This window comes from Nymphalis io, chromosome 15, assembly GCF_905147045.1.
Source record: "Nymphalis io chromosome 15, ilAglIoxx1.1, whole genome shotgun sequence".
NCBI classification, from domain to species: Eukaryota; Metazoa; Arthropoda; class Insecta; order Lepidoptera; family Nymphalidae; genus Nymphalis; species Nymphalis io.
In genome coordinates, this window is record NC_065902.1 from 6,423,288 (window position 1) to 6,447,725 (window position 24,438).

Genomic DNA, 24,438 nt, shown 5'->3' on the forward strand with positions numbered 1-24,438 from the left:
AAGAGTGTGATCGGAAATAGACAGTTTAATAAAATACTTAGTCGCCTTTCAGCTAAATGATATGTTTTAGGTTTCAGTCTTTAGAAATTGTTGCGCTTAAATGAACATAAAACAAGTAATTAACATTGTTTTAAAGTTAGCTCATACAGAAATTTAATTCAGTTTCTGGTTTTTACATTTATATCAAAAAAGGCTATTTTGTTAATTAGTTAGGCGTTGAAAATAATTAATGTATAGTTGCTAATACTGCCAAGTATGAACTTTATAGCGCATTATTATTATTTTTACTAAACGTATTATTTTTATCTTATATTGTGCGCTTATTCTTTGTGATACAATTATTAACCAGGAACGGTGAGGACTAGATACTTAAGAATTAGGTGTAAAAAATATTTTGATCGATTCATACGACTACGAAGTGTTACGATAGTAGTACGTATATTACAATTAATTTGTTATACTTATTTAAATAAATTATTTATACATTTTTTTTGTGATATCCTCGGTAAAAACAATGCAATTTGTTGATAATAAAAATTAATAAATCACTGGCAATAAGATAACTTCAAATAGCTCCAGGTTACATGCCTATAACCGGCCTTTCTTTGAGTTAAGAAATATTATCAGTTCCATAGAAGAGTATTTCAGAAATAGAAAAGTGCAAACGAATTGTACAAGCATACCAAATGTACAGATGGTAAAGTTCAAACACTGTAGTCAAACTCATGCTAATATCATTTTACAAAACGTTGGTTTACTTAAATCCCTTTACTTATTATTAACTTTAATACTTAAATAAAATATTCATTTTACAATATTATGTACTTATATTTTATTATTTGGTTTTCAACAATTTGCCAAAATCAGGTTTTCATTACGCGACGGTTTTAAAGTAGTATAATGGTCCCCATATAATAAAAAAAATAAGTAAGTACTTGAGAGAATTATTATTAATTCAATTTTATCAACCTACCACGATTTTTGTTTAACGAAAATACACCTACTCGATAAAGTTCAATATGTGATGCTACCATTATGTCTAGGATTGTCATATTAAATATGGAATGTAGAGGTATGGAGAAATAGCTAATATGGCTCTTCACCCGAAAAAGTATCTATTGCAATGTAATGTTGTAAGAATGGCACAACTGTAGCTAGAGAGTATTAATTGAATCATTTTGGTGTTTATTAATTGGGTTTTATAAATTGAATTACAGAATAATTTGAAAAAAGTTCCTTTTTAAGACAGGTGTCTTACTTTCTCCAATTCGTGTTAGCACCCACTGGCTCCAGCATTTCGAGAGACACTTTATACATAAAGATACTTCTCCTTACCTCTACACTTGATATAAATAACTTAATGAAATACTGTCAAGTTCATACAGCATAGAAGACAGATATAATAAATTTATATCACCCATTTCGAATAATAATTTATAAGATTGTTTGTAAAATATGCTAAATAATATTAAATTTTATATTAAGTACATACATATTATAGTTTAATATAAAAATACTATTTAAAATTATTTTACTTGCAAATGTTGTAATGCATGGTATAATAATGCTAGCTGATATTAATGCAAAGTCAATTTATTGAAAATCTGTGAAACAATTTATGCATAAGGTCACAGTGATTTATTAAGTGTAGAGCGATTAGACTATCTTCATCATGACAGATCATCTACTATCAAGATTCAGTAAATTAAGTACCTACTTTACTTGGCGGTTGAAGAATTTTTTATAATTTTGATTTTGTACACTCACCAAAAACTTTTTTATAATTATTTAAGTTAACAAATTCATAACAATTTCCAACTGATGTTATACTCAACAAACATAAGATCTTTACATTTTCAACTGATTTCACTTTGAAATAGTTATTATGAACATTTGACAAATAATAATAAAACTCTTTCGGCAATTTAAATTATTGTGATATACATAAATAATATCTATTGTGTTAAAGATAGTTTACATAGAATACCATTGTTATAATATCTTAATGTGATGTTTTATAAAATAAATAGGTAGGTACTTAAAATTACTCAATTGACACATATATTTACTTTTCTTAAAGCAAAATGTTAAAAATAAATTAAATTCAAAGATTCTAATAAGAATCACATTTATGTATGCTTACAATTAACTATACTGTTAACATAAGTACCACTGAATTTATACCCTCATTTAGCCGTTATTTAAAATGCATACTAAGTAACAAAATAAAAGAAATTGTTATGTATAGAATGAAACATTATTTTTTCCAAAATATATATTCTAATTAATACTAAGAGATAGTAAATATAAAAATAGTGACTCTTGAGTAGGCAAAAACGAAGTAAAAAATATATCTGAAAATATTACAAATATATAAAACAAGAGAAAAAAATATAATGTAAGTAGGAACACAGAATTAAGTTGAAAGAAATAGTAAAATAAAATCAATTGCTGTTGAAATTATTAGGGATAAATAGAGACTTCGGCACTTAAAACATATTTTAAAATAATAGAGAGCAATTCCTTAGCAAGAACTTTGTAAATAAACAACAAACAAGTATTTAACTCGTTTGTACATAAATACAAATTACATTTAAAAAGCCTTAATTGCCATCACATTAAAGGCAGATGATAAAAAATATATTTAAAATTTACAATAAATAATATGAAATATTAATGGTCATCCAGAATATTCAAAATATATTTGATACATAATTATACACTAACAGATCACACAAGATTACTTTCTTATTTGTTAACAAAGTTATTTTAGTAGAAGTTAAAAAATATCTCTGGACATTTTAATTAAAATACAGTTAATTTAAATATTTATATAACAATACCTATATGAAACAACATAGTTGTTACACATTGTACTTAACAGTACCTACAAATTTTTCTATTGCATTTACATTTAATCCTTTTCCTTTGAACATAAACCTCTTTTAAACATCATTTTAGATAACATTCCAACATGATCAATTTTTAGCACCTTAAAATTATCTTAAACTTCAACATTATATCACATTTAAATTGCACATCCAGAAAACTGTTGCCAACATGACAAATAATATATATTAAAGTCAGATTGTATGTTCATAGAAAAGTTCATAACATTAAATTTTTCACAAAAACCTAATATTCTGCTCTAACATGTTCCACTATCCTCCAGTACCATTGAAATATTGAGCATGTTTAGTGTATGGTGCTGCAATGTGATAAGGAGGAGGCTGTCCTCTAATATATACTGTCTCCGACAAACCACTTGGGCTGTGTCTGTGACTTACAACACTTGGAGGATTGGATGAAGCAGGCATGGCATCATATAAATCATACATATTCTGACTAGGAAGTGATTGTATATGAGAAAAACTACCATCATCTGATATAAGAGGTGTGTTTGTCATACGATAAGGGTTTGTGGCATTAGTATGACCAGTTGGTGAGTATAACTCTGGTGACTGTGTAGGAACATAAGTGGGGCTTGATGCAGACATGTCATACATATTACAGTTAGGGGATGATGTTTGGTGCATTGTAGATGTATAATGGCTGGTATCAACATTAGAAGCAGTATACATATTATTATAATTACACAAATTGGGCATTGTTGTTGAACTCACTATTTGACTTACTGTGTGCAATCTTGGACTAGGAATGTCTCTACCTCCATGAGGATGATAATTAAACACATCAAATTTTCTCTGTCCATACATTTTTTCCGACCCACATGCATAATTTTCACTGGCGTATGTATTTCCATGATACTTTCCTTCTTTATGACATATCATTTCTTTTCTAGGATAAGCAGGTTCAAAGGGTAAGTTTTCTGCTCGACACCTCATTTTGTATGAATTTTCACTAAATTGTGGTGACATAATGCTTTCATCATTTGAATGTCTTTCTTGAGAAGTAACACTTAGTCTCTGTAGCTGGTTACAAGTATCATCAGAACAATTACGATAACCATGGTCATTAGGTATTACATAACTTTTATTTTCTATTACATTACCTCTAAAATTATTAATAGGCATTGATGATCTAGCTGTATCCTGTCTAGGGGAATATCTTTCGTTCTGTTTCAAGTTGTAGTGTGCCGGACCTAACCCACAAGCATCCATGTTATCGCTTTTATATAAATTTGTTTCACTATTATTCTCAACATAGAGGGCATGATCAACACTTTTATAGGTTTTTTCTTGCTCATATGTGAGATCTAATGGTTTGTCATATGCATTTTCAGGTTGTAAATTATCATAAGTAGATATTTTCATTGGATCTTGCTGGACATTATCAGCAGCATCTTCGTCAGCACTAGCATTTTCCAATTTATTGTCTGATGCAAATCTTTGTTGTAAGGTAGGAGTTATTTTAGCTGCTTTAATGTGAAGGGCATTATGCATAGGTGGAGAAACATCCTGGGCACCATCTTTGTGAATGTTTCTTGCATGTTTTGCCATTGCTCTTAATTCTTTTGGATATGGTGTAGGAGCTCTACGAAGTTGTCCAGGTTTTTCTGGAGCTTTCACAACAGGTTTCATATCTACAAAACTAATATGACGTGGTGCACTTTGTGCCTCTGTATTTTCTGCTTTTATGTTATCAGATTTAATCTCAATGGGAGTTAAAGGCACTTGAGGGAAAAGAAAACAAGTAAGGACTTGTTCATAAGTATTAGGATCTACTTCAGAATGCATAGGCACTAGAGGTTTGCTTTGATTTTCTGAGAGCCAGAGGGCCACTAAATTATCACAATTTAATAAAGATTGAGGAAGATAACTTAATGAATTTCGTACCAAGTTCAAAACTCTTAAGGAAGTCAAATGACCAATTTCAGGTGGGATTTTCATTAGTTTGTTAGCACGTAGTGATAGCACAGACAATTTTGTACAACTACCAATTTCCGGTGGTACCACCCTTAACATATTTTCATCAACATTAAGATATTTTAATTTTCTCAATAAACCAATAGATGAAGGTAACATATCTATATAGTTGCACATCAACATTAATTCTTCTAGATTTTTTAATTGACCTATGCTTTCTGGTATTGAATAAAGCCGGTTGTTATCCAATTTTAAAGCTGTTAAATTACTCAGCTGTCCAATACTATCAGGAAGCTGTGTTAGGCTGTTTATTGACAGGGTCAGATCTTGCAAACTTGTACAGTACCCTATTTCTGGAGCTAATTCTTCTATCATATTGTTACTTGCTTCTAAGTGTATTAAGTTCTCCAAAGGTTTTATTACAGAAGTTATGCTTGTGAAACTGTTGCTGTCAATCCACAATTCTTTCAGTTTCAAAAATCTTCCTATAACTTCAGGAAACTGTTGAAACTCATTTTGTCCAATATCTAATCTTAAAAGTTCTGTAGAACGGGAAAGTGATTTAGGTAGAATCATTAGGTAGTTATCTCGTAGTTCAAGTATACGTAAATTTGATAAACGCCCAAAGTTCCCAGGAAGATATTCAAGATAGGTATCATTTAAATATAAGTCCTGTAAAGCTATAAGATTTGTTATTGTATCCGGTAGTTTCTCCAAAGGATTAACGCTAAGATCTAAGAATATCAAATTCTTTAAAGATTTCATGTTATCTGGTATGGATGCTAAAGTGTTTCTACTGATATTCAAATGTTGCAGATTTACCAATGATGATATAGCTGTGGGAATGGCTTGAAGCTCATTGTCACTAAGATCTAAGTATTTCAAGCCATGACACATGAAAAGCTGTCTGGGTAGTTCAGTAATTCGATTACTCTGGCAAAGCAGAGTCTCTAGGGTTCTTTCATACACAAACACTTCTGATGGCACATCTGTTAGCGAATGATGCGAATAATCTAACTCCACAATATCTTCGACGCCAGGTCTCACACAACACAGAAAATCAAATGGCATTATGAAATTAACACTTTTAGAACACGACAAAAACTGAAATGATTCGTGAAACACACACATCAGGCATCCTCCGGAGTTGTGAACCTTGGCATTGCTGATATTTATGATTTTAATGTTAACTTTGTTTCATGTATTTTTTGTAAGTACAGTTTTTCTAAAAAGTTTTTTACATCAACAAATATACTCTTTAATGAATCACATATATTCACAACTGATTCATCTTTCTTCCCCTCCCGAACATAGATAAAGATTAGAATAAATAGATATATACAGATTAAAAATGGAAGTGCAATTAATTAATGGCAACATTATTTTAAACAAGATAGTACTTGATTTTCAGTTTTCACCGTAGACAGAGAAACTAATAGACTAAGGGGCAGTGAAGCTGCGATTGAAACAGAGATTTGAGTTTGTCAATGTATGCGTATAATGTTGCCATAGTAACTGCATTCCCTGTTTTGGGATAAATAATTTTCAGGATTTAATTAAAACAAAATAAGGTTAAGAAATTTTACTTTTTAATATTTATTGTACATTTTTTTAATTAAAATATTTTTTGTTGACCAACTACCCCCAAAAACCGTTGCATTGTTTGTTTTTGTTACCGTTATCAACTTACTTCAGCATATTCATATGGTACTGCATTAACATTCTCCTCAGGTTTTGAAATCTACACTCAATTTAATTATTAATAAAGAATGGTTGCTAAAAAGATATTTCTATGCTAACCTCTTGACTCAGAATCTAATAATACTATAAATTCACAAAGAATGTTATATGTATAATGTCATTAGGAAATTATAAATAAAACGAATAAATTAAAATAACATATTTATATATAATGAAGCACTTTAAGCTATTATTGGACTCCGTATTTATTTGTTTACAATATCGACGAGTCGATATTTTTTATCGAAAATGGGAACATTTTAGTTCATGCTGACAGCACTTACATGATAAACAATTATAGGTTATGAATGATAAAAACTGAAAAACCCTATTATCTTAAGGATTTTAATGCAATATGACGTTCCGTCATGCTATGGCATAAATAAATATCACTGAGCAACTATATTTAGAAACAAAACCATCGTAATTACGCGCGCAAAACACACGCTGGCAATTTTCTTCTTACTATCGCTTTAACATAAAATAACTATTTCGCTACTTGAGTAGCGAACAAACACCAAAACTGATTACACGATGAGGGACAAAAGATTTCATAATTCTATCTCTGTCTAAACCATACGTTCCAAACGTAATTTTCGTTCTCTTTCTTGTGTAAATGAGAAGGAAATCGTCATTGCGTCTATTAGTTTCTCTGTCTACGGTTTTCACATAAGGAAAAATTAAAAAGGAATATGATTTTTCAGTTAAAATTATTAATATTATTTTTAGTCAAACAATCTTATTTATTTATATATTAAGAATCTCCAACAAAGGATACACACTTACGAGTACATTACATCGTGGAATAATATTTTAAAATATGTGTGTTCCTTCAATTAAAGGAGACCACAGCAAGCACATAACCTTATAATCAACAATTAAAAATCTTTATTTCAGACATGTCTAATGTCTGAAATAAAGATTATATATATTTATTTTTAATTAAAAGATATATATTTTTAAATACCTTAAAAAATATTATGTTATATTTGTATATTGATTTTTACATAATGTGTAAAATATGTAAAAAAAATTTAACTCTTTTAATTTTTATAGATAATAATAATTTTACGCTTTATTTTTTTTAAGCTCTTAACAACCTTAGATGCTGCAAGTAGCTTTGAGCGGTGTACCCAAATAATTGAGTTGCACTTAAATGCGCGTGGCAGCCGCGCGAACCAATGATCGTCCTGAGTAGATGTCTGTTTGCCGCGCGAGCTAATATGTAAATATGAATTTAGTAGAGCGTGGCGACCGCGCTCGGCAAGTGATCCATCTAAACAACCCGCGGCGGTAGTCAGACCAAAGTCGTATAATTGTATTAGTAGACCGTAGACGGCACTTTCGTTGTCCATTGATATATTGCTGCGCAAGCCAATTCACAAAATCGAAAACCATTCTAACTGCGCGCGCGCGCTATTTTTATGCGTTCTCATTTCTCACAGACCGACAACGAGCGAATCTCCAAAGTACGCGGCCGCCACGCAAGCCAATGTTCGAGGGTTTGCCGCGCTTAATTTATACGTAACTTAAGGGGTACAGCCTACGAAGAACAGGTTACGAAGTACTACCCACCCAGTAAGCCAATATTCTATACCTATAAGTAGAATATGTAACAAATGTACTTGATTTGTATCTAGTAGTCCTTTTAACATTTTTTTGTACTTTTAACATTGACTATAAAGTACATTAATTTTAACGTTCATAAATAAAGAATTTGATTTGATTTCAAAAAAGCTCTGGGCGATGACGGAATTACAACAGAGTTGCCCAAGGCAGGTGAGACTCCGGTATTGAAAGCGCTGGCAAAGCCTCTTTAATTCTGGCATACAAAAATGCAAGACCAACAGAGGAAAGTTGTTTTGTTTATAAAGAAAAGTTTGAAGACCCTTTTTAAAAAAATACAGACCGATCTTCCTCTGAGTCACTTATGTTGTTGTGTTCTGTTCTCAAAAGTTATCTATATAGGCTATAGCACGGTAGACCACATACATAGTTATTCGGCAGAGAACTTTACTCGCGTGTTACGGTGCGGAAGGTGTTAAATTTAAAAATTGATTTTGTGTTCCTTGTAGTACAAGCTTGCTCCATACTAAATTTCAACAAAATCAGTTCAGATGCTTATACGTGAAAGCGTAATAGACAGTCAGACAGGCAAAGTTACTTTCGGAGTTATATAATAATATTAGTATAGATACCGCGAATATGGCCGAAAACTTTAAAATCTGAATATTCAAATAGATTTAAACTAATTAAAATAGAATCATAAAGTTATACTTATAGCGTAATTTTTTACATTATTATGAATAAAGTTATATCTTACATTCAAATTATCTTTACGTCAAAATAATTCAATGACATTGACAACGTCAAGTTATTACCAAGATTAAATTATCTTTGGTTATTATTATTAACCAAAAATGACAAACAGAAAACAGACAGAGAGTAGAGACACATCGAGAGCCGTTGTATTATTATAACGTTTTAAATTTGTAATTGTTTTACACATTTCACCTTAACCAGGTTTAAGGTTACCAGCTTTATTTGATAACAATTCATTGGATTTTTATTAATATTAATAGCAGTAGAAATGGTTTTCAAAACTTTTCACAAAGGAAAATATTTTATTTCTTTTAAAAGAGGATTCGATGAAAATAAAAAAGATATAACAATAACAGTTGATAAAATTTTTCAGACTGATACTCTGGTACGTACAAAATCAACCTATTTTAACATTACTTTAAATTAGGAACAATATATTACGTTTGGTTTTACAAGCTGCTTTAAATACATTACAGAAATTGACCCTATCTGATGATGATGATCCTACTTTTTTATGCAAAATTAACTTAACACGTTGTGACTACGAAGACTTAAAGAAACAACAAGGACTTCTTATTGATTTTGATAACTTTCCGTCTCAAGTTGTTAGATTATTACAACAGTGTGCAACAAACAATATGTAAGCTGTCTTAAATAACTTTTTTTTTTCATATTATTTTTAAATCCCTTATGATATTTAAATAATTTTAATTTTATTAGGTTCCTTATTATACAACAAATTACACCAATTCAGTACAACTTTGAAGTGGTGGAGCACAATGAATTCAGACGACTAGTTCATTTGTGTCTTAAGACGGGCCCAGCTAGCGATAATGAAGTGAAACAGCATATGGCTGAAACAATAGGAGAGTTAAAAGTATGTATGTTTTACTTTGGCAATTTATATCATTCCAAAATAGCTCTGGTTCTTTAGTGGGGATTCTCGTGCAGTCCATACGAGTGAGTCCCACAGATCCACTTAATGTGGGGAAAACATGTAAATGCATTTTTCCTGTGAGAACAAAATAGAAAGGGGAGGGATTTTTACTCTGTGGCTTCTATAAGCAAAGGGCCTCTTATTGCTTTTAATTTTTATCATTATTAATATGTATGTTTACTTCCACTAATAGAAATCACTAACAAACCTTAAAGGTTTAGCTTCATCAAATGAAACTATGTGGAATGAAAAATATTCAAATATGGAAGCAAAAGTTCATGATCTAACTCTTACTGTTAGTAAAATGGAAGAAGATAAACTAAGACACGAAAAAGAGTTTCAAGAAGCTATGAGACTAGAAAAAGATCGCATAGCTCAGGTACATATTTTCAATACTGCCTCTAAACATATAGCACAAATGGCTTAACATAAATAAATATTTCAATAAATAAATATTTAAGTAAACACAAGTATTTTAAAATAAAAATATTTGTTCAAACCAAGAGTCTGAAAGTAAGTTTTTCTATCATCAAGCTATGCTTGCTACAGTATTATATGTAATATATTTATTAACGATCATATGATTTTGAAGGTGCAGACTTTTTTTTTAATTTCTTTATCATTCTATACAAACTTAATGAAAGTAATTTTAATGATGTAAAAGTAAGTAAAAAGAAATAGTATTATTTAATAGTTTTTTTTTGTTTAATAAAATGCCACCTCTTTATCTTGTGATCAATCGGCTGTTGTTACCTATAATAAAAAAATTGCTTATTAATAGTTTGTATGAATTTTTAGGAAAAAGTGCAGTGGCAAATGAATAATGATAATCATACAAAGAGTCTGCTTAATACAGCTCAAGAAAATATTAACAAAAAAGAAAAGCAGATAGATGAATTAAGTTATCTCAATAAACAATTACAAGATAATATCAGACAACTTGAAAATCAAATAAGGTAATGATGTGAGCGCAATTTTGTCAACAGAATTAGTGAACATATTATATTTTTTCATTTTAGGCAAGTTGATTTATATAGATGGTTTATAGAACCAGGAGTAATTTATTTTCAATTAATATTGCTTACCAAGGCCTTTTCCAATTCCATTCTGTATATGAACAACTCTACACACACATAATATAGGAAATTATCTGGTCTGGTGGTAAAAGTTAATAAAAATTTAAATTGAAATGTTGAAGTTAAATTTAGCGTTCAATTTTAAAGCAGACATTATTTAATATATTTTCTTGACTTGAGAATTTATAAGTGTAATACAAATAAGAGAACAACATTTGGTGGGAAAAAAGGGAAATGAAATTAGTCAATACTGGTCCTTTAGGTCATAATTTCAGTATGTTATCATGATTGTGTATATTATTTAATTTTGTATACACTTAGCAAGAAATTCATAAAAACCCATACAAAAATCATTCCGTAACAGCCTGTGAATGTTCCACTGCTAGGCTAAAGGCCTCCTCTCCTCTTTTTGAGGAGAAAGCTTGGAGCTTATTCCACCACGCTGCTCCAATGCGAGTTTGTGGAATATACATGTGACAGAATTTCAGTGAAATTAGACACATGCAGGTTTCCTCACGATGTTTTCCTTAAGATTAATTATAATCACAAATTAAGCACATGAAAATTCAGTGGTGCTTGCCCGGGTTTGAACCCACGATCATCGGTTAAGATTCACGTGTTCTTACCACTGGGCCATCTCGGCTTTATTACAAAGGGGGTCCTGGTCTCCTCGGTAAGTCGTAAATACGTGTAAAAACGTAAGTACGACATGAGATGAATTCCACTTTGACCAAATCACAAAAATCATTAGCAGAAAAAAAATAATTATTATTATTATCAGACAAAATTTTTTTGTTGGGATTGACCAAACTGAATTTGGTACAAGACAGGTACACCCATGCAAGTATATAAATGCCTGAGCTTTATTTAAATTCCTTATTTACACAATCTGTAAAAAACATAAATCAATAAATTAATATCTCAATTGTTAATGAATATTAAATATGTAGTTACACAATTGAATTCCAGTGACAAAGCCCAAAGATTGACATTGCTAGAAAAAGAAGTACAAAAAACTCATATTGAAGTTGCTACACTGAAAGCAAAAAATGCAGCTTTAGAGAGAGACATTATTGAAAAAGAAAAACAAGTAAATCAGCTTTGCTCAAAATCTAATTATTTGGAAAAGGTATTTCTTATGTCTTATTTAAACCGATTTAAGCCGTGAGGCTAGTCGCTTATCAAATCATCTCAAAAAGCCTCACTTACCTCACACACAGTTGACTAAAATTGCAAGTGACTGAGTTATTTTCTTCAAAAATGTTGAGCAGAATAAATAGGGGATTGCCTGGGACTGACCAATTTAACGGTCGATTTTAGTCGCCGCTGGATGCTGTTGCCGCACGGCAAAAGTCGGAACCTACTCCTACTTTGGCATTTGTGATTTTAGTCTCCTGCAGTCTATTCGATTTACTATATACTCTGTCGACTCAGCGTCGGAAATCGACTCGTCTAAATCCTGTATTACTGTTGAGGTAGACTCTGATTTAAACACATTACATATTTAAATGATACAATAGCATTTTTAATGCTTTTTTTTCCTAAATAAATAAACTCTGCAAAAACTTATAATTGATTGCATGGAGTTGCATAAGTATTAAACCTTATAGTATATATATATAGGTATGTTCTTAACAAAATTATCAAGCAATGTAATGTTTGCTTACAGGTAGCTAAAGACAATTCAGATGTAATAAAAGAATTGAATGAAAACATACAGACACTAAAAATGGAAAAGGTGATTAATAATGATTAGTAATATTAAAGATTGTTTGAAGCTTCTTTGAAAAAATTACCAAAATAGAATTTGAAATTATAACATAATTATATAAATACTATTTTTTACATAATTTTCAAATTTCAGGGTAGCTTAGAAAGAAGATTGACAATAAGTGAATCATTGGCAAATAAAAATAATGAAGCAGCTCAGTCCACAACAGAACAGCTATTAAAAGCAAATCAGATTATATCAAAGCAAAACAATGATATAATCGAAATGAAAGACAAGGTATTTCATGTACAAGCTTTTGTGGCAATGTTTTTGAGATCAATGCAATTTTTTTACATAATTTTTGTGACATACAATTGCAATTTTGTCAGTTTACAAATATTGCTTTTTACCTTCAACCACGTTTTATTGATACAAACCAAATATAACTTGTTTTTTTTTCTTTTAAAAGCTGTTATGTAGAACTGCTATAGCACTAGAACAAGAAAAAGTTATTGAACGAAATGTTAAGGAGGTACAAAATTTACGATCTGAATTAGCTATAACAAGAGAAAGTGTTGACAAACTTCGTAAAGAACTTGATTCGATTAAGGAAAAATATGACAGCAACGAACAAGCCCTTAGAGACCGTGATGAAACAATAAAAAATAACAATATGGGTAATCAAAAAATATTACTTAAACAATAATATATTATGACTTTATAGAGTAAAACTGACAGATTTTTTTCTTGTAGTAATTCAGTGGCTTCACAAAAAAATGGAAATAAATGATGCCAAAGATTGTACACAAAATAAAGGTAGAAAAGAACTCCAAACAGGAAGTTCAACTCCATACTCACAAACAAAAAATATTCACAACAATTCATCTCAAGGTACAGATGAATCTATCAATTTTTATTCAACATCTAAATTGTAAGTATAAATAGTAATTAGATAAAATATAATATGTTAAATTCATCATACAATTCAAGTTTTTTTTTTAGGTTGAGTAATGTTGAAAGTCCTCAGCCTTCTTTACAAAATAAAAAAGGATTAGATCCAAAATATTTAGAACCGTCAACAGAAGATAATCAAGCACTACGCAAAGGTATACTGCTAAAACTACATTATCAGATACCTAAATAATTAATTTAAATATATAACTTATTATAATTTTTTTAGACATTCAAAGATCGACTTCGACTCTTAACAAGAAGGGCAAAGAAAACAAATGTATTGAGTTACCAAAAGTTGATTATAGAGAAAAAAAATCTTCTAGGCCTACGACATATCGGGCCACACCAATCTCTGCATATTTTCCATGACTTATAAAAAAAAGTATTATATGTAAATAACACAAAAAGTGCCTTATAAATAAATCGTAATTTATATGAACTCCTCTTAATATATACACTTCATTCTTTCTTTTTGATGTAATAATACACCCAGTGAATGCATAAAGTATAGCATAACGACACAAATCTCTAAAAAGCTACAAGTTTTTGTTAGTAGGTAGGTATTTACATTTTAGGGCATGTTACGTCAAAAAGCTATGAAATAGATAATATGGTATGCAAGGGGATAGCGCTGCTCCGGACTATGGTTCAAGTTCTAATAATCCACTGATTATAGCAAGATGTTTTTAATACATCTTACCTTAGTCCTAAGGTTTCAGTAGCGTGGGATTAGACTGCTTTGATACTTATTTTGGACAAGGCAGCATTAATATGTTATAGTCTTTTCATACTTAGCGATAAAGAATATTCATTAAAAATATAATCTCGATAAGCTTTATGATACCTTTTATTATAATGCTATAATTTACGACACGTTTCTTTAAAACTAAGGCCAGCAGTACACGGACTGCTTCAAGCAGTTATGACCGACTGCTTGAAGCAGCGACCGCGCGGTGAACTATAACCTTTCATTCGCTGCCGTACACACGACTGCTCGAGCAGTCGCGTCCGCTTCAAGCCGTCAACTACATGATGAAATTCCATCGTGCTGTCGACAGCTCGCGAGCAGTCGCGAGGCATACACTGACTGCTCGAGCCGTCGGCGGCTCTACGACCTCCCCCTCCCTTCTCTTCTGGCCTCGCGGCGTCTAGTGTCTCTCTGTCTTGTCTCATTTGTCGACTGATCTTTGAAAATGGAGGGTGTGTGCGATAGTGATGCGCTTATAAGTGCAATTAAAACACATGAAATTATTTGGAACTACATATAAGCTTAAGGAGCACAGCGACAAAATAAAGAAGAACAATGCATGGGCAATTATTTGCGCCCAAGTTATTGAGAACTTTGATGAAAAAACAAATCAAGAAAAAAATAAAATCGGTAAGTAAAAAAGTCAGTCATTTTATTACACACACATTTATTAAGTTTATGTCATATTATAAAGTCACACACATATTTATTGATTTATATCATATTCCATTGCCAATTTAGTTTGCCTTCTTCGCTCACAAAGTAATTAGCAAATTCTTCACGGATTGTTGTTAACATAGGCCCACCTTGACGAACTTGCTGGGTTGAATGTACTATAGAGTCAGGAAGACCCTCAAACGTATCCTCAAATTTATTTCCATCTCGTTGTTTTACGTAGTTGTGAAGAACACATGATGCTTTTACTATATCCACTGCGAAATCAACACTGACGTTAAGTGGTCTATGGAAGATCCGCCATTTATTAGCTAATATGCCAAACGTGCATTCAATATATCGCCTAGCACGTGATAACCGATAGTTAAAATTTTTTTTTTCTCTGGTAAATTCTTGCCACCATATGGACGCATTAAATTTTCCTGCAAGCTGAATGCTTCATCTCCAATAAACACATTCGGTAATAAAGGTCCATTATGCGATATTGCAGAAGGTGGAACTTTTTTTCTTGTAACAATTTATATAGACAACTCTCTTCGAAAATAGTCGAGTCAGTGTGCCTACCATACGAGCCTATATCCAAGAAAGTGAGCATATAATTACTATCACATACTGCTAGAAGTATTATCGAAAAATAATTTTTATAGTTATAATATGACGATCCACTTTGCGCGGGTTGGTATTATTCTAATATGTTTGCCGTCAACGGCGCCAAGGCAGTTCGGAAACTTAGAAGTTTTTTTGAAATCATTTATTATGTCTTTCCATTTATCTTCAGTTAGTTGTTCCATACACATATCCTTCATATGTATCCATATATTTCTGCAAACATCCCTCACTATCTTACCAATTGTTGTTGATGCTATTCTAAAACTATATTGCAAATCCATAAATGTACATCCAGTTGCCAAATACCTGTAAAAACATATTTTTTAATCAATAAATTGTACTATTAAATTTTTTTTGCTGTTACAGCCATTTTAATACAGAAGAAATGGAAGACATTAAGAAGTGAGTACACCAGATATGCTAAAAAAATAAAACCAAAGAGTGGTTCAGCAGCCCTAAACATTCGGTCATATGCATATTATCAGCAGATGTCTTTTTTAAAGGTAATAATAGAAGATAGACCCGATAAAACAAACAGTTTAGAAGAAAGTGAGCACGCTGAAATTACGTCTGAAGAAAGTGAAAATCGTCAAAATAAAATAAACGAAGAAAGAAACAAAAGAAAATTAAATACTACAATCACCGTGAGTGATACATGAGACCGTCTTAATTGAAAAATTAGCTAAACGCTTCGATGAAAAATCACAGAATTCGCGCATTGTTAATGAAGATGAAGATAAATTGTTCTTTCTGTCATTAGTTGGCGAGTTTAAAAAAATTAATGAGCAGTATAAATTAGATGCTAAGACAGAAATACTTAACGTAATTAAACACTTTAAAGCGATCACAAATCACACATATCCTGGGAGTTACGGTGACAGGGGATATTCATCACAGGATTCACCTTTTAATGATTACCGTGGACAATATGGTTATAATACTGGCCCCTCTACCTCTGCATCAGCGACTGGCCCCTCTACATCAGCGGCTGATGACCAAAACTCTCAATTTGAAGACCTTTCATCATCTTCAGTAATGTCTGATGATTTAATTTCCAATATTTTTAATGAATAAAAATTTAAATAATTGTTATTTATTTTTCGAACCTCAATGGTACTGCTAGTCTTTCTTCTGCTTGGATACTTCTCCTCATGATTGTGTCTTCACGTTTAATTTTGGACCTTAGTATATTATTCATTTCATCAAACGAAGACACTGACATCCTAAAATAGTTGAAAAATTTTTCTTCATCACTTCTAAGTTCCATAAACAAATGATGGAATTGTCCATGTTGTTCTCTTAATTCCAAAATTGGATGAACCCAAAATTTTCTCTTTTGACGTCGCCGCCGTCGTCTCCGCTTGAGCAGAAGCAGCAAAAGCAGTGCTTCCTCGTCAGAATCCATGACTAGACTGCGGTAGAAATTCAACTGCTTGAGCGGTTAGTAGCGACAGCTCGAGCAGTCAACAACCGATTGCTCAAGCAGTCAACGCCGACCGCTCGAGCGGTCCGTGTACGTCGCTCAGTCGTTAACGGCTCGAGCAGTCCGTGTACGCCCGCTCTAAGTATTTCAAATCAAAACAAATATTATGATAATAGTACAGAAATCAATATTGAAGCAGCCCTCTAGTTATGCAATTTATTTGATGTTATAAATATTATTTTTTGTACACATAAAAAAGTTAAAACATGACAAAAAAAGAAAAATATTAGGTAGGTACTATTATGCTACTAGCGATTTCATTCAGGTTGGATATATTAGAAGACAAATCCTAACCGTCTTAGATTAAATAATTTATTCTAAAACATGTTCTCTGACGATTGACTATAACAATTGATTTATATTTTAGATTTAGAACGAATGAACGAAAGAAATTTAAATATTAGGTCCTTACATATGAAATTGGCGTTTTGTACTGGAGTAATATAAAGTTATTTTTTTTTGTAAAATAATCTGATTAATCAAAGTAGGCACCGTTATTGTCTATGCACTTTTGCCATCTCATAGGTAGTTCATTGATCCCTTTATTAAAAAAACCTTGGGGGCGAGAATCAATAAACTCTTTAAAAGCGGTTTGCCTGCCGCATAGTAGTTGAATTTTTTTTCTTCTAAGAAGTTGTCCAAATTCCGGAAAAAATGGTAATCTGTTGGAGCAAGGTCCGGGGAGTACGGTGGATTCGCAGACATTAAAATTGTAGCTCATCTAACTTAGTGGTTGTTTGTTGTGTAGTATGTGGTCTTGCGTTGTTGTGAAGCCACTGCTGGCTAGAGCGAATCTCGGTTTTTTAGCAGCTAGTTCTTCAGTTTACAGTTGCTGATAATAAATATTTGCCGTAAGCATTTGGAAAGATTTTAGAATGCTATTGCTAGTGAACGACACCGGCGCTTGTCCACCAAACATTCACAAGTAACTTTTTCTGAGTCAATTTTCGTTTAGGGCAGGATTTGACTGGGTCTCCAGGGTTCAGCCATTGCGACGAGCGCTTCCGATTATCGTACAGTATCCATTTTTCATCACAACTAATGATTCGATTTAAAATCTCTTCATTATTTTGTCGGTTGAGCAAAGTAACACAGCAGTCGACGCGTGTTTGCAAGTACGTTTCACTCAATTCATGAGGTACCCATCGTTTAAGTTTTTTTACTTTCCCGAGAGCTTCAAGTGGATTAATACAGTTTTATCACTTACGCCGAAGCCTGCAGCTATCTCTGAAGTGCTTTGTGATGGATCCGCTTCCACAATAGCCTTTAATTCTTAATTTTCCATTTTGGTCTGCAGCCATCCAAGGAGTTGGTTCTGAAGATCGAAATTTCCAGAACAAAAACGTTAAAACCAAAAATGTATCGTGCTTTCTTCTGCGACACCAGCACCGTATACATTATTAATCATTCGAGCTGCTTCTGCAGCACTGGTGCCACGGTAGAACTTGTACTCGTAAATATACCGATATTTCATGTTTTCCATTGTGCGGTAATAAGCGACGCCAAAGAAAAAAATAATGAGAAAAAAACAAATGAATGACTGTTTTCAAAACTCAAATGTACCAGCTAAATGAATTTATAAATTTGAATTTGGAATTCTTAACCAAAGAGGAAATATTTCAGATCAAAGTGGTCAGTACGAAAAAACGCTAGTTTCAAATGTAAGGACCTAATATATAACATTTTTTACAGAATAGATAGGCGGACGAGCACTTACCATTAGGTGGCCCATAAGGCCAGGCCCATAAGTGGTTACCAACGCCCGTAGACATTGGCATTGTAAGAATTGTTAACCATCGCTTACATCGTCAATGCGCCACAAACCTTGGGAATTAAGATGTGATGTCCCTTGTGCCTGTAATTACACTGCCTCACTTACCCTTCAAGCCGGAACACAACAATAGCAAGTACTGCTGGTAGTATATCTGATGCGCAGGTGGTATCTACCCAGACGAGCTTGCACAAAGCCCTACCAACATGACATACTGTAATCGTAATCGATGATTACTTATTGTAATCGAAATCGTTAATCATGAATCCGATTGTATTTTGGCTAAGTCTTACTACATGTACGAATACTTTGCTATAAGTAATTTATACATTACGGGATGTATATATAATTTAATATTATAATAATTTTAATAATTTGTAATGCTGAGTGATTTTTAAATTGACCACCTTGAATTATAATGGTTCCATTTTTGCTACTCAGCTACGGAGCCCTTATTAATTTTTAATTAGTACACAAATTCTACTATATTATTATATTTTTTAACTTTTAAATTACTCTTATATTATTGTTATTATGGCAATATTGGTTTTGACAATTCGTATTTCCCACTATTTAATCATATTCAAACGTCTTATCATCGCCGGAAATTTATTTTATAGAAGTTACTGTTTACAGTGTTTTCCAACTAGTTTGTTAAATTAATTCAATTACTAACATCTTTGATATATAGTCATACAACATTTATTATTAATAAACATTACACGTTATTTCAATAATTGTTATCAAAATGTGGAATGGTAAGTTTACAAATATATACTTACTTGTTCAAACTTGTTATATGATAACTGTGTTGAAGCCAACTCCTATTATTTTACATTTTAGACCAATCAGTTGCTGGTGGTGGATTCTTTAATTCACCAAATCAATTTGGAAATGTCACAACACCAAACCAAGGCCAGAAACCGGTAAGTTATTAGAAAAATATTTTATACAGTAACAGTAAAGTAACAGTAACAGCCTGTTAATGTCCCACTGCGGGGCTGAGGCCTTTTGTAGAGAAGGTTTGGAGCTTATTCCACCATGCTGCTCCAAGGCGGGTTGGTAGAATACACATGTGGCAGAATTTCAATGAAATAAGACACATGCAGGTTTCCTCAAGATGTTTTCTTTCACCGTCAAGCACGAGACGAATTATAAACACAAATTAAGCACGTGAAAACACAGGCGTTCTAACCATTAGGCCATCACGACTCGACTATATTACACAAATAAATTTAAATAAAAAAATAGATAGTTTTTCTTTTTAATTCTGCAGTAAATCATACTTAAATAAATATGTAAAATTAGATTGATATCACATAAACCACATTATACTTAAATATTTTGAGATAATGTAATTATAGTATTTTAATACAAATTGCTTATACCACTTGAAAAATCGGTTTTATAAATAATATATTTTGTTCAAATGATTATATTGTAGGGAAGAAGAGCTTCTCGAACTGCTCCAATTGTAATAAAACAAGCTTTACATTCCGGAGATGATGGTATTAAGATTTGGGGAACAGAAATACAAATTGTGTCACTTGTCGCTAGAGTAAGAAATATAAGAGTCCAAAGTACTAAAATAACATACACTTTACAAGATATAACAGGTAGAATGAGAGCAGTTCTTTGGTTAGAACAAGATGCTATGGATGAAGATGCTGTAAGTTCTGTTATCGTTTATATATTAATAAAAACTAGTTAAAATTGCAAAAACAACATAAAAAACAAATAATCCTCTTAAATTGTTTAATGGCAGCATATTTACATAAAAGTGACTTTCATTAATATAATTTCATTCTTTATTTTATGATCTTTCTATTTTATAATCTTACAAAATATTGAAAATAATTGTGACCACTTTCTAATTCTATTCAAATATATTTAATGTAGATTCTATATTATAGAACAATGTATATAAATATGTTTTTTAAATGGTTTACAGGATAAGTCCACACCAAAAATTGAAGTTAATGATTACATACAAGTTTTCGGAAATGTAAAAACTAATAAAGGCAAAAAAGTTGTGATGGCTTTTAAAATAATGCCAGTTACTGATATCAATGCAATTACATTTCACTATTTGCAATGTATCAATAACAAATTAAAAATGGAAGCTGATTCTAAGAAGGTATGTAAATTTATTATATATAAGAGATTACCTCAAGTGGATTTTTGATGATTTAATAATTTATTCAAACGAACTAATCATGCTCTATGTTCATATGTCAGCTTAGGCCAGAAGTTAGGATTGTGAAGTCAAGTGTGACTTCAAAAATAAAAATTGAAGAAAATTTTAATATATATTGCTTTTAATTTAATATCTTGATATTACAGTAGGCTGTAACTCGACACCTAAATATAGAATAAAAGTAAAATTAAAAAAGCCTGTAAATACTTGGTTTGCACCTCTATTTTTGAGGAGATCTTATTCATATGCCAAAATTCCCTGCACATGCACATTTTTCCTTACAATGTCTTGATTATCTGTCATGCACATGATGAAAAATAAGCTCAACTTTAGTCAATTTACACTTTTTCTTCATCATCGTCATCTCCACTCTTCTATACAATATGTATACATTTATATATACTAACCAAAAAATAATTTCAGTGTAAAAGAAAAATAAACAACAATTAGATATGTTAAATTATATTTGCGTGAATCAGAATTTATCTCATATATTTTCTTTTTCATTTTGTTGTTTATCTTTATTGATGCATTTAATAAACTTGACATTGATTTGTTGAGTACATTTACCTATTAAGATGGTTCTTCTGTGATTGAACTTCCTTTTTCATCCATAGAAATTCTAAAAATGTATGTATATTTTATGTTTTTGATATTTCTAAAGTGAAGGATGACAAAAAAGTTTATAATATGTGTATCTCCTTAAAATTTAATGTTGCTATTATAGACAAAAACAAATGAGGATTCAACATTTACCAGTGGACTGCCAGCCAATTCCATGGTTGGTATCAATGATAATGCTTCAGTAAATGGACTAAATGCAAGGCAAATGATGGTCTATAATCTTATTCGAGCTTCTACACTAGAACAAGGCATAAGCAAGCAGGACATTTATGCTAGCTTGAAAGATCGGATGTCTAATGTCGAATTCGGGTATGTAAAAAAATAGTGAAATTTTATCCTTTCCCAAATTTTATATTCTTATATAAAAAAAATTTAATAATTTTATACATTTATTACAAATGATGATCTTAGGTTTTTCTTATTTTTTTAGAAATATCCTGGAATGGATGTGGGGTGAAGGACACATATATTCAACAATTGACGAAGAACATTTTCGTGCTACTGATGCCTGCTTCTAAATGTATCCAGTGAAACTAATTTAAAAAAAAAATATTGTTTTATTTTTGTATCTCAAATAAAATAAATATATTTGCAAAAACATTGTTTCATTAAATGCACAAAATATTTCACATATATATATACATACATGCTGTACTGTATTAATGTTTATTATAAATAAAATGCATTTTTCAATTATCTACAACATTCTTATTCAGATCTATAACTCATCTCTAACAGCTTTATTTTTTATATCTGGATTTTTTCCAACATATGTTTGACTTTCTAATTGAACATCTTTGAGTTCATCTTGCTCCAGAAGATATTCTTTTGCTGTCCATGCTTGAGAGCCATCTTTAAACATAAATATTGCTCTATCATCATCTATAAGATACCTATAAACAAATTAACACATTTATTAAAACATTGAACTCTTAATCTTGCAGCTAGATTAGTGTTTATTAAATAATTATCTACTGCATTATTTTTTTAAATTTATCAACAGTTGTTTTAAAATAAAAGTGCAAAATAATGATAACCTTTCAGCCTGTATGTGATTGCTCCAAAGACCACTTTGCCAAATCTTGGTCAATTCTTCAGTTCTTGCTTTTGAGGGTTTGTTAGCAACTGTTACAAACATCATTAGAGTTTGACCTTTCTTCGTTGCTTGTAATACAGATTCTGGATTGGACATGTCTAGATTGTTTAAGTCTATTGAAGGTGGTTTACGCTTATATTCTGGTTGTTCATCTTCTGGCAATGGTTCATCGTCTTCTTCCCATTGATCATAAAGGCTAAGAAAGTTTTATAATTATATTATTTACAAATTACAAATATTGTAACAGGTAGTTTCTTATTCTTATTATGATACAAATGGGTAATTCTTTAATTCTATATCTATTAATGTAAATGTAATGTTAATGTTTATAAGTATATATACAAAATATCGTACCGTTCCATATCGGCATCGCTAAAGTCACGAATATCTTTCTTCGCCCATTCCGGCTTTTCTTCGTCATTGTATTTTTTACTTAAACAACTGCTAAAGCAAACTAAAATAATGAAATACAATAATTTGGCCATGTTAAGCTGGCCTTCAATTAAAATACATATGTTATAGGCAATGAATGAATTTTGAATGGTTATTCTGATAAAATGGTTAGGTACTGAGAAACTTTTAATACAAGTACGACCAACCTTACTATACAAATTAGATGCCTACATCAAAAAGTAGTTTGAACTTTAATACAGTAATATTTTCTCTATGGTTAAAATGCCATTCGCTGACAGTGACAATTAAGTGTAAATCGTGATCAAGTAATCACTTTATAAAGCAGCTAGATTAAAAGAGATACTCATTTGTAATAAATTAAATTGCCTACAGTGACGAATTTTAATTATTTCAATAAAGAGTTAATTATTTATAACATAAGCAAATATGTTATATGCTAGTCGCTTTTAAAATATACGTAAACAGCATTATTAAATCTAGTCACCTAACGCATCAATTTTTACTATTTTACGTTAAAATAGCATTTTTTACATTAAAAAAACATCGTTTTATGTTAATACTAAAAGGTAATTTGGTATAAAACTTAAAAAAAGAGTTTAAGAACTTATCTATGGTACATGTCATTAAATAAAGTCATCGGATTCTGAGTTCCTAAAACTTCAAAGTTGAAAGTATACGTCAGAGCACGTCACCGGTTTCAGACGTTTTCGGTTTTATTCTATTTAGTTGTCACAGTGGCGGGTATCTTTTCGGTCGTATATTGTTTAAATTTTTAAAGCACTTATAAAACACTTATAACTAGTTTCTATTTACTTCTTATTATTTTTGTGAAGTGACTATTAAGGTTAAAAAAAAATTAAAGATTAGTTACGGTCAAGTGATTGGGACTGCAGTTACAACTTAGTCACCTTTAAGTTCGGGGGTGGGCATCATGGACCAGAGTAGTATTACTCCAAATACATCAAATCAACAGTTGGTGATAAATGGGGATAATGATTCAGCTACGGCACTGTTGCACGAGAAACAGTCGAGGAGGCGAGATAATTTGAGGGATGTCAGCTTCATCGAATACATGACAGTCGGAGTATTGTGTTTTGTCAACCTCATCAACTATATGGACAGGTTCACCCTGGCTGGTAAGTATCATACTTCTTGTTGATAGTTTAAACTATCTGAAAAAATTTGAAATTTTAAAAATACAATCAGACAGCAATCATGATATAATTCCAATAAGAAACGTTGCAGCTTGTAAGAT

At 31.2% G+C, this 24,438-nt stretch overlaps 5 protein-coding genes and 2 pseudogenes across 7 annotated transcripts in view; 4 read left to right on the forward strand and 3 right to left on the reverse strand.

Moving 5' to 3' along the window:
- Positions 1-2,662: 2,662 nt before the first annotated feature.
- Positions 2,663-6,122, reverse strand: LOC126773988 (protein lap1). The gene has a single exon (XM_050495268.1). The coding sequence runs from the start codon at positions 5,955-5,957 to the stop codon at positions 3,162-3,164; it is 2,796 nt and encodes a 931-aa protein (XP_050351225.1). The 5' UTR covers positions 5,958-6,122; the 3' UTR covers positions 2,663-3,161.
- A 2,895-nt stretch (positions 6,123-9,017) lies between these two features.
- Positions 9,018-14,028, forward strand: LOC126773996 (spindle assembly abnormal protein 6 homolog). Its single transcript, XM_050495279.1, has 12 exons — positions 9,018-9,273; positions 9,365-9,528; positions 9,609-9,765; positions 10,019-10,204; positions 10,624-10,781; positions 11,871-12,030; positions 12,571-12,639; positions 12,766-12,909; positions 13,082-13,289; positions 13,366-13,543; positions 13,615-13,718; positions 13,793-14,028. The coding sequence occupies exons 1-12, from the start codon at positions 9,157-9,159 to the stop codon at positions 13,933-13,935; spliced, it is 1,788 nt and encodes a 595-aa protein (XP_050351236.1). The 5' UTR covers positions 9,018-9,156; the 3' UTR covers positions 13,936-14,028.
- Positions 14,029-14,759: 731 nt separating this feature from the next.
- On the forward strand, positions 14,760-16,672 carry LOC126774015 (uncharacterized; annotated as a pseudogene).
- LOC126774019 (uncharacterized) lies at positions 15,053-17,126 on the reverse strand (annotated as a pseudogene).
- Positions 17,127-19,434: 2,308 nt separating this feature from the next.
- LOC126774018 (replication protein A 32 kDa subunit) lies at positions 19,435-22,254 on the forward strand. Its single transcript, XM_050495310.1, has 6 exons — positions 19,435-19,610; positions 19,696-19,778; positions 20,297-20,521; positions 20,804-20,989; positions 21,777-21,982; positions 22,104-22,254. The coding sequence occupies exons 1-6, from the start codon at positions 19,601-19,603 to the stop codon at positions 22,189-22,191; spliced, it is 798 nt and encodes a 265-aa protein (XP_050351267.1). The 5' UTR covers positions 19,435-19,600; the 3' UTR covers positions 22,192-22,254.
- On the reverse strand, positions 22,231-23,391 carry LOC126774024 (LDLR chaperone boca). The gene is made up of 3 exons (XM_050495320.1): positions 23,124-23,391; positions 22,711-22,965; positions 22,231-22,566 (listed from the first exon to the last, which is right to left on the reverse strand). The coding sequence occupies exons 1-3, from the start codon at positions 23,252-23,254 to the stop codon at positions 22,392-22,394; spliced, it is 561 nt and encodes a 186-aa protein (XP_050351277.1). The 5' UTR covers positions 23,255-23,391; the 3' UTR covers positions 22,231-22,391.
- A 464-nt stretch (positions 23,392-23,855) lies between these two features.
- The window catches only part of LOC126774002 (protein spinster), a 31,237-nt gene continuing 30,654 nt past the window's right edge, over positions 23,856-24,438 (forward strand). For 2 of the 3 annotated variants that reach the window (XM_050495288.1, XM_050495287.1), the window contains exon 1: positions 23,857-24,319. In XM_050495288.1, coding sequence (XP_050351245.1) covers positions 24,115-24,319 — 205 coding nt within the window. In that variant the 5' untranslated portion in view covers positions 23,857-24,114. Of the gene's footprint in view, positions 24,320-24,438 lie in introns of all 3 variants that reach the window. The other variant, XM_050495289.1, reaches the window with a different exon arrangement.

Bases quoted from the DNA above. Each gene is read 5' to 3' on its own strand.
- LOC126774024 (XM_050495320.1), bottom strand. From the start codon at position 23,254: ATGGCCAAATTATTGTATTTCATTATTTTAGTTTGCTTTAGCAGTTGT. The intron at 22,966-23,123 runs GTACGATATTTT...AAACTTTCTTAG, and splicing joins AGCGATGCCGATATGGAACG to CCTTTATGATCAATGGGAAG. The intron at 22,567-22,710 runs GTTATCATTATT...ATTTGTTTATAG, and splicing joins AATCACATACAGGCTGAAAG to GTATCTTATAGATGATGATA.
- LOC126773988 (XM_050495268.1), bottom strand. From the start codon at position 5,957: ATGTGTGTGTTTCACGAATCATTTCAGTTTTTGTCGTGTTCTAAAAGT.
- LOC126773996 (XM_050495279.1), top strand. From the start codon at position 9,157: ATGGTTTTCAAAACTTTTCACAAAGGAAAATATTTTATTTCTTTTAAA. The intron at 9,274-9,364 runs GTACGTACAAAA...AATACATTACAG, and splicing joins TTTTTCAGACTGATACTCTG to AAATTGACCCTATCTGATGA. The intron at 13,290-13,365 runs GTAATCAAAAAA...TTTTTCTTGTAG, and splicing joins AATAAAAAATAACAATATGG to TAATTCAGTGGCTTCACAAA.
- LOC126774018 (XM_050495310.1), top strand. The intron at 20,522-20,803 runs GTAAGTTCTGTT...AATGGTTTACAG, and splicing joins ATGCTATGGATGAAGATGCT to GATAAGTCCACACCAAAAAT. The intron at 20,990-21,776 runs GTATGTAAATTT...TTGCTATTATAG, and splicing joins TGGAAGCTGATTCTAAGAAG to ACAAAAACAAATGAGGATTC.